Genomic DNA, 9,242 nt, shown 5'->3' on the forward strand with positions numbered 1-9,242 from the left:
GTGTTTTTATAAAAATCAAAAATCATAAAAGGCTTTAAAAACTCCTCGATTGTTTTCTGTTACTGCAGGAAAATGTTTGTGTGCCGTGAAAAATGATGACATGTCATCCGTGAGTGGAACACACCTGGATTTCTGGCACAGCGAGAAAAAACATGAAGTTGTGTAAGACTTGAGCACATAAGGCTGATAAGGCAGCAGAGGAAGTTCCAGGTAAGGTAAAGAGGTGTGGTCACACCTTTACAGCTCAGGGGCTCTTAAAGTACTTTCAGTGCAGAGCCAGGAGCTTAAATCTGACAGACACTCACAGAGACAGAGCTCAGCGGACCTCAGCTACATCACCATGTCCCAGCAGAGACGACCAGTGGGTGGGAAGGCTGAGGTGAACCGGGCAGTGGTGGTGTCCGTGGCCGAGTTTTACCCCGGGGTGAAGATGGGGAACAGGGCCGGAGCCAAGAGGGATGCCAAGAGGCTCCACAGTACCCTCAGCAGGCGGGGCTTTAAGGTGGAGTTGCACAGCGACCTGAGCGGCGCCGAAATCTACGAGCTGTTTGAGAAAGGTAACCAATCACATCACACCGAAAAGCCCGCTTCCAACAATAAAAACAGGACGCAAAACATTCAAACTTTATTTAAACACAGCACAGAGACAAAATATTTAAATTGAGAGAGCTTTCAGCCAAGAGCTCATTCATTTAAAAAAACAGCTGACGTCACAGAAACTCAGAGGGGGCGGGGCATCGGTGCCCACAGCAGGGACTGCGTCTGTGAGCCCAGTTAAGGAAACATTTGCAGCTCCATCTCCCTGACAGACACACAGCTTTAACATTACAGACACACCTCTGTTCTATTTACAGGTAAAGGTGAGGCTTACACTGCCCTGACACTCATTGGTGACATGCCAGTGCTGACTGATACATTTGTAATTATATAACATGTGAGGATGTGATTATACGTGTGTGTTTTACAGAGATGGTGATTAAACACTGTTACAACTGATTTCCACTCATAGATCAAACATAGGTCACACTCTTTTAAAATAAGTACGACAGCAGCGAGCATAGTGTACATAAAGTTTCATTAGTTTGAATCTTCTGCATGTGAACGTAAACACAGGCTGGCATACCTGCTGCCATGTATCCAGTGTTATGGCTGCTGTGAGAATGCTGACTGAGGGTCACTGACAGCACTACTGTCTGTTTGTGTCTGTTCTGCAGAGAGCAGGCGGCCCGTGAAGGACTGCTTCCTGGCTGTCTTGTCGTCTCACGGGGAGGAGGACTGCGTATTCGGAGCCGACGGGAAACCCGTCCGGCTGTCTCGGATCTTCGCATATTTTGACAACGAGTGCATGGAGAATAAGGCCAAAGTGTTCCTCATACAGGTAGGTGGCAGAAGGGTGAGGACAACATGAGTTTAGGTCGTGTCGAGGAAATGAAACAATCCGTTTCCTTCTGTGATGCTGAGGTCATCCTCTTGATGCTGTCTCTGCAGGCGTGTCGCGGAGATGCTCTGGATGATGGAGTGGAGGTGGACTCGGCCGGTGACGCCACCGACTGCAGCTTCTCCCTCCACCTCTCAGTTCCTGTAGATACAGCTGTGATGTATGCCACGCCCCCAGGTAAACACCAAGCCTTCAACAGACCACCACCACTACCCTCTAAACCTCCTCAGCGGCCACTCAGACCTCCTAAACTACCCTTCAAACCTCCCGACAGGCAGCATAACCATTTTATCCATCCCTAGAACCTCCACAGTTACCATGAAACATAGAACTTAAACCATCTTTATGACAACTACACCACTTGCAATATGATCACATCTCTTCAGGGACTTTTAAGACCTACCAAAGGACTTCTAAACCTCCTTAGTAACCAGAGAAATCTTCTATACTACCTATTAACCTCCTCTATGACTACTGAAATCATTTTAACTGTTCATGGAATCTCCTCACCTGCCACAAAAGTGCCCAACTACCTGTAGACCCTCCCCAATTCCTGCAGACCTCTAACTTCCTCTGAGGCCCGTATACCTTTCCAGCTGATCCTGGAGAACCTCCTTCATGACGCACAAACACATTAAAAAAAAACCTCAGAGCTTTTTTGGTTGGCAGAAACCTTTATATGATGGTTGATACAACAACACAAGTCCGACTCCGACTTGTGTTTTTAATAAATCGTGATTTTCTTTCTCAGTTATGTCCTCAGGAGCTTTCAGAATTCTTCAGAGGTTGTACGTGTTTAACCATGTCAGATTTCTCTGTTTACCTCCTCCTCTCTCCATCAGGTTACGGAGCCTTCATGAGCCCGCTTGGATCCGTCTTCCTGCAGACGTTCTGCACTTTGTTGGAGGACGAGGCCCATCAGAACCTGGAGCTGACTCGCCTGATGACCCGCCTCTCCCACAGGGTGGCCTACACCTTCCAGGCCAAAGGTCGTGAGCTGGGCGGAAAGAAAGAGATGCCGTGCTTCCTGACACGACTGACCAGAGAGGTATTCCTGTTCTCAGAGTCGGAGAGAGCCGGAAAAGCAGAGGGAATCTCAGCCACGTTACTGGTTGGTACTGAGAGCACCAGAACACGGACACCTTCCATTAGTTAGACCAAATCACGGCAGAGCACATGGAGGAATGGAAATGATCTTGTTTTTGTGTGGTGTCGTTCTAAAACTGTGTGAAGAAAATGTTTAGCATGTCCTGTACATATGTATGTATGCATATATGTATGCATTATTTATCTGCAAATACACAATGTTTGATACAGTCACGGGTCTGCTTGGTCTATTTCCTGAACGTCTGTCAGTAACGGGCGTAAATCATCATGCCTGACCAGGTAAACGTGTTTATAGGACGATGCAGACATCAACATCGTAAACACACTGGAGCCTGAGCTGGAAACCCTGCACGTTCTTTTTTACAGAGCGGTTGGTGAGATGCAGGGGTAACTTCTGTGAGGCTCATTAATGCTGAATATATCTGCAGGTCAGGGAAGCTCTTTCTGACATCTGAAAACATCTGGACTCTGTGAAGCAGAAACAGGTCAGGAGAGCTGAAAAGCATCAGAGTTTGATCTGCCGTCTGTAGCTCTGCACTGACCTGCAGATGATTTTGTGGAGATGTCTGTGAACTTGCTCTGTCTTTCCAAGCTTGTGACGTTAGAGAACAAGGATGATGATGTTTGTTTCACACCTTCAGATTTTAATCATGTGGTCAGAATAAACTCAGTTTGTGACAGGAGCTTCTTCTTTTTTTACCTTTGTGAATGTAACACTGGAACTATCTGGCTTCTAGAGCACCACTGAATATCCATGTAACGTGTCTAAGCTGTGAATGAAGAGGGTGTAGTGATGTGATGGAGCAGTTGTGGGGAAGTGAAACAGCTGAGTTCTGGGAAATGTCGTGCTGTGTGTCAGACATGAATCATAATTGTGTTGCAGGTACTAAACTGAAAGTAGATGAAGGAAGGCCTCAGGACAAAACCGCTCCCACACCTCTGTGAGCGTAAACTTACCGACCTGCTGACTGCTCATTCCAGGTCACATGATCTGCTTTATTACACATTCAGTGATAACAGGTGTGGACTCTGTAAGTTCTGGTTCACGTCCAGACAAGAAGTACTCAAACCCAGACAGACTGACTTTATGTGATCCCTTCAGGTACTCCCACACGTGTCTCTGTATGAACACACACCTGCTGACTCAAGGAGATGACTCAGAAACATCTCCACCTAAGATTCCCACAACTCCTGTAAGAGGACAAAATATGTGAAATGTAAATCCAGCCTGACCCTGCAGGTTTTTAAAGTTCAAACCCTCACTTGGTTTCTGGTTTAAATGCTTAAACATGTGACTCATCCACAGCTGTACCTTCACACTGCTGATGAAGAGGTTAAAACTTTTCAATTACTGTTTATACCGACCTGTTAGACTCACATATGCAGTAAATCTTACATTTTACTGTTAAACATGTGACCGTGTTCTTCAGACTGACACTTTAGTTTAGGAATAATCTTTTTCTTCAACCAACAATTCAAGATTTATTTGTAATGTCTCAATACAGGAGTAGAAATTTTTAAGCACTATAAAAGATTTCTGCACCTACTCCAAATTACTGTTTTTTATTATTAAAAACTACCTGCTGTTAATTTCTGATACTCAGATAGTTATTTGTTCATATTCAGATGTATTTATCAAAGAAAAAATAAATGCAGATATAAAAATGTGTGACTACGTGGATAATGAGTGAATAAGTGAAGAAATAATCTTCATAAATGAGAAAATAAGCTCCAGTTTATTGCAGTCGCATTAAAGTGGATCAATGAACAGCAGAAGTTTGTGAAACTTCTCAAGAAATGGTGACACAACATCTTCAAGAACTTTAGGAAAACCTTTCCCAGGATCAGAGATCTTCTCTCTCTGACTCTGAGAACAGGAACACCTCTCTGGTCAGTCGTGTCAGGAAGCACGGCATCTCTTTCTTTCCACCCAGCTCACGACCTTTGGCCTGGAAGGTGTAGGCCACCCTGTGGGAGAGGCGGGTCATCAGGCGAGTCAGCTCCAGGTTCTGATGGGCCTCGTCCTCCAACAAAGTGCAGAACGTCTGCAGGAAGACGGATCCAAGCGGGCTCATGAAGGCTCCGTAACCTGATGGAGAGAGGAGGAGGTAAACAGAGATACTGGTCTCTGGACCATGGTGAAAAATCTGCAGATTATTGATTCAGACAAATGTCACCACCAGGTGTCAAAAATGAAGAGGTTCTGTGGTCTCTTCAAAGGTGTTAGAGTTTTCAGAGAAGGTTCTGTAGGGTTTGGACAACACTACTAAAATTACTACTTCAATTGTCAGGAAAAGGTTCTAGAGGTCCTCACAAAGTTGTAGGACTCACTGAGGAAGTTGCACTGGTATTTTAAGTTTAAGGGATCCTGGAGAAAGGGAGCCTTGAGGAGATTAGACTGGTCAGTGAGAAGGTTCAAGGTCCTCTGGTAGGCTGGTTATGGCCAGAGAGATTTAAACAGCTGTTTGAAAAGTGAACTTAATATTTAGGTTGAAGAAGGTCACCTAGATTCAGTTAGGAATGTGCAGTGGTCATTAAAGAGGTTCAAGGGCTTTGTAGTCATTGTGGAGCCTCTAAGCGTAGTTCACGAGGTTTCAGTTGTCAATAAAATGTTTGAGGGGTCTTTAGGATGCTGTAACAGTCACTGGGGAAGTTTTATGATCACAAAAAAGGTTCAACAGATTCTTTAGAAGATTTTACATGTCAGGTGGTTTGAGGTTTATTCAAGAGATCCTATTATAAATCCTATTATAAAATATATTATAAAATCTCCTACAGGTGTTTTAGTGGTAACTGAGGAGTTTCATAGAACAGACCAAATAGTCAAGATCATCAAAGGTCACCGGACAGGTATGAAGAAATGTTCAAAATGGTTTTAGATGTCACTGAGGAGGTTCTGCAGGTACATTTGGTTATTTGATTGTTCCAGAGATGATTTGGTAGGGTGGAACAGTTGCTGGTGAGGTTTGTTTTAGTTGCATTAAACGCAGTTTTATGGGATGTTGATGCTCTAGAGTTCTTCAGGTAAACCATAGCGATCACAGTGGAGCTCTGAGAGTTTTTTTTGACAGATTTTAGTAGTCATTGAGGAGGTGGACACTTTTGTGGCAGGTGAGGAGATTCCATGAACAGTTATGAAGGCGTCATGGAGGTTCTCCAGGATCAGCTGGAAAGGTATACGGGCCTCAGAGGAAGTTAGAGGTCTGCAGGAATTGGGGAGGGTCTACAGGTAGTTGGGCACTTTTGTGGCAGGTGAGGAGATTCCATGAACAGTTAAAATGATTTCAGTAGTCATAGAGGAGGTTAATAGGTAGTATAGAAGATTTCTCTGGTTACTAAGGAGGTTTAGAAGTCCTTTGGTAGGTCTTAAAAGTCCCTGAAGAGATGTGATCATATTGCAAGTGGTGTAGTTGTCATAAAGATGGTTTAAGTTCTATGTTTCATGGTAACTGTGGAGGTTCTAGGGATGGATAAAATGGTTATGCTGCCTGTCGGGAGGTTTGAAGGGTAGTTTAGGAGGTCTGAGTGGCCGCTGAGGAGGTTTAGAGGGTAGTGGTGGTGGTCTGTTGAAGGCTTGGTGTTTACCTGGGGGCGTGGCATACATCACAGCTGTATCTACAGGAACTGAGAGGTGGAGGGAGAAGCTGCAGTCGGTGGCGTCACCGGCCGAGTCCACCTCCACTCCATCATCCAGAGCGTCTCCCCGACACGCCTGCAGAGACAGCATCAAGAGGATGACCTCAGCATCACAGAAGGAAACGGATTGTTTCATTTCCTCGACACGACCTAAACTCATGTTGTCCTCACCCTTCTGCCACCTACCTGTATGAGGAACACTTTGGCCTTATTCTCCATGCACTCGTTGTCAAAATATGCGAAGATCCGAGACAGCCGGACGGGTTTCCCGTCGGCTCCAAATACGCAGTCCTTCTCCCCGTGAGACGACAAGACAGCCAGGAAGCAGTCCTTCACGGGCCGCCTGCTCTCTGCAGAACAGACACAAACAGTTGTGCCGTCAGCAGAGATGGGCAGTAACGCGTTACTGTAATCCGATTACTTTTTCGAGTAACGAGTAAAGTAAGGGATTACTATTGCAAAAACGGTAATTAGATTACTGTTACTTTCCCATAAGCACGCTGCGTTACTGCGTTAATAAAACCGTGATTTATTTGCGAGAGTGTCTCATGACAATGACATAAGCGAGTGCGACGTTCGTGGCAACATCTGCGTGCAGATCAACAATGGATAATATAACGAGTGCAGGAGAGAGTATGACCCTGCAGCGTTCAAAGCGTGGAAGTACTGACCTTACTTTGAGTTTGATTCCGTAAAAAGTGACAAAAACATTAGCGTCCGTTGTGCGTGGGAAGAAAAGTTCTTTTTACAGCAAAAAAACCCCTAAACGTCCGAGCAAGCACCAAATACGCTGCTGCTGGAATGCGAAATTCACAGAGAAACTCCCAGATTCTTCCACTGACATGACGGCTGCGGCACACCTGCACCAGGGCAAACCTTGGTGCTATATAGGTTAAAATAGAGCAACAGGACCGCTGAGACTTTGATTTTATTTATTTTCTGCTGTGTTTTACGTGCATCTATTTGAAAGAGTGAGTGTAAACACAAAAAACGATTTTATTTTATGTGCTGGAATGTGCAGAAAATAGGTTTAAATGTTAAACAAATTTCTTCCAGTCAGAGAATGTTGCATATAATTTAATGTTTGCTTGATGCATAAAGTTAAAAGATTAAAACTAATAAAACAAGTATTAAAAGGAGATTTTTTTCATTTGATTACATTTTATATGATGGATTATGCAGAAAAAGTAGAATTGGGCTGAAAGATCTATTGCTTTATTACCTATTTAGGGGATAAATCATGTTTTAAAAAGTAATTAAGTAACTAATTACTTTTGAAAATAAGTAATCAGTAAAGTAACAGGATTACTTTTTTCGGGAAGTAACCAGTAATTAGTTACTGATTACTTTTTTCAAGTAACTTGACCAACTCTGGCCGTCAGTGACCCTCAGTCAGCATTCTCACAGCAGCCATAACACTGGATACATGGCAGCAGGTATGCACGTGCTCAATGCACATGCGCCTCGTCTGCAGAGTGGTTACTCATGGGAAAAAGGAACACTGAAGCAAAAGCCAGCCTGTCTTTATTTTTTATTACCATCTAATAAGTTGTTAGTAATTAAATAGGTGTTACGCTGCAGTTCCTCTGACATGCAGCAGAGGCAGCAGGGAGTCTGTCCCCATGTTCTTCCATGTTAAAACTAGTAAACATCTTTACAGCCTGATACACAAACTGTTTGGTCTCTCTGCATAATTTCTTAACCCATACCTGTTTAAACTGGATTAAGGCTTAAAGTGTGCATTATTAGGGCCGTGGCCTCTTTGACAAACAGGTGGATGGTGACACAGGCGGCTGTTGCTGCTAGCTATCTGCTAGCTTCACCTCAGCTAACTGAAGTGCAAAAGCAGCCCAGCATAGCCAGGCTTTCTCTGTTTTAGCTGGATTAAATCCAGTCTGAGTTGACCGGCATCACGATGGTGGTTACTGGTTAAGGCATGCATGATGTGACTCTGCACAAAGCAAACATTATCAGTGGTGAAAGAGCTCTGAAGATTATAAAAATACAGCACCAAATACAGAGCTGGTGCTACTATAAGATCAGTGATTAGATACTTTATTGATCCCACATTGGAAATTGTTAAATGAGCCAACACACCTGGGCTACGTGACCAGTAGTCAGTCATGTGATCGTTCAGATAAGATAAACTTACGATGAACTTTTGTTTTGATGTTGGAGCGAATAAATGACCCACCTCGCCTGTCCTATGAGAAGCAGGTTCTAGCCTGGAGCTGCTGAATGGCACAGTGAGCTGCTCACAGACACTCTACAGTCAGCTGATCATTCACCTCATCACGCTATGATTCAATTTGCCCTCCGGCCTGCAGCTGTTTGGGTCTTTAATATGTAATAATAGAAATAATATACAACATGGAAGCATCCATCAGTATATTCTTCTTCTTTCTTTAATGTATTAGAGCTAACCGGCACTCGTCTCATAGTGCTCAGAGCTGAAAGTCAATAAATCCATAAATCCATAGAGCAATAAATAAATGTCCAGAGCTCGCTGTTCCAGAGTCAGATGCAGGTTTGCACACCTAAGCTGCGCTGTCACAGAGAAAAGAGGCTTTCTCCTTTAGACCGCTGCTGCCGTGAACTTTAACCTTTGACCTGATAACCGAGGCATGCAGGGCCAATAAGCATCTGACTGAGATCACTTTGCTGGGAAGTTTGTACGTGTGAAAGCTGCAGACCTGCTCAGAGCTCTGCATTTACACAGGCGTTCTCACCTGCTGATCAGCAGCACCTGGTTACCTGTGAGACGAGTGAGGCTGGACATGTTCACACCCACCTGCACGTGAGCCCATGCCCGCTGCAGGTGATTTATCCTTCAAACCACACATGATGCTTCCATGGAAATGTTACCTTGCACAAACAGCTCGTAGATTTCGTCACCGCTCAGGTCGCTGTGCAGCTCCACCTCGAACCCTCGCCTGCTGAGGGTGCCGTGGAGCCTCTTGGCGTCTTTCTGGGCTCCGGCCCTGTCCCCCAGACTCACGCCGGGGTCAAACTGGGCCACGGACACTACCACAGCCCGGTTACTCCCTGCTCTGGCATCCAT

At 44.6% G+C, this 9,242-nt stretch overlaps 2 protein-coding genes across 2 annotated transcripts; one reads left to right on the forward strand and one right to left on the reverse strand.

Moving 5' to 3' along the window:
- The first annotated feature begins 285 nt into the window (after positions 1-285).
- On the forward strand, positions 286-4,123 carry LOC146383238 (caspase-3-like). Its single transcript, XM_084932558.1, has 4 exons — positions 286-557; positions 1,215-1,378; positions 1,489-1,615; positions 2,281-4,123. The coding sequence occupies exons 1-4, from the start codon at positions 341-343 to the stop codon at positions 2,592-2,594; spliced, it is 822 nt and encodes a 273-aa protein (XP_084788684.1). The 5' UTR covers positions 286-340; the 3' UTR covers positions 2,595-4,123.
- Positions 4,124-4,389: 266 nt separating this feature from the next.
- On the reverse strand, positions 4,390-9,242 carry LOC146383239 (caspase-3-like). The gene is made up of 4 exons (XM_084936775.1): positions 9,047-9,242; positions 6,368-6,531; positions 6,131-6,257; positions 4,390-4,634 (listed from the first exon to the last, which is right to left on the reverse strand). Exons 1-4 carry the CDS (start codon positions 9,240-9,242, stop codon positions 4,390-4,392), a joined length of 732 nt encoding a protein of 243 aa, XP_084792901.1.

Source organism: Perissodus microlepis, chromosome 7 (genome assembly GCF_051167445.1).
Source record: "Perissodus microlepis isolate ML-2025 ecotype Zambia chromosome 7, ASM5116744v1, whole genome shotgun sequence".
Taxonomy (NCBI): Eukaryota; Metazoa; Chordata; class Actinopteri; order Cichliformes; family Cichlidae; genus Perissodus; species Perissodus microlepis.

Coding starts and splice junctions, on each gene's coding strand:
- LOC146383239 (XM_084936775.1), bottom strand. CDS start 9,242: ATGGATGCCAGAGCAGGGAGTAACCGGGCTGTGGTAGTGTCCGTGGCC. Junction 6,532..9,046: donor CTACGAGCTGTTTGTGCAAG/GTAACATTTCCA, acceptor TCTGTTCTGCAG/AGAGCAGGCGGCCCGTGAAG. Junction 4,635..6,130: donor GATGTATGCCACGCCCCCAG/GTAAACACCAAG, acceptor TCTCTCCATCAG/GTTACGGAGCCTTCATGAGC.
- LOC146383238 (XM_084932558.1), top strand. CDS start 341: ATGTCCCAGCAGAGACGACCAGTGGGTGGGAAGGCTGAGGTGAACCGG. Junction 558..1,214: donor CTACGAGCTGTTTGAGAAAG/GTAACCAATCAC, acceptor TCTGTTCTGCAG/AGAGCAGGCGGCCCGTGAAG. Junction 1,616..2,280: donor GATGTATGCCACGCCCCCAG/GTAAACACCAAG, acceptor TCTCTCCATCAG/GTTACGGAGCCTTCATGAGC.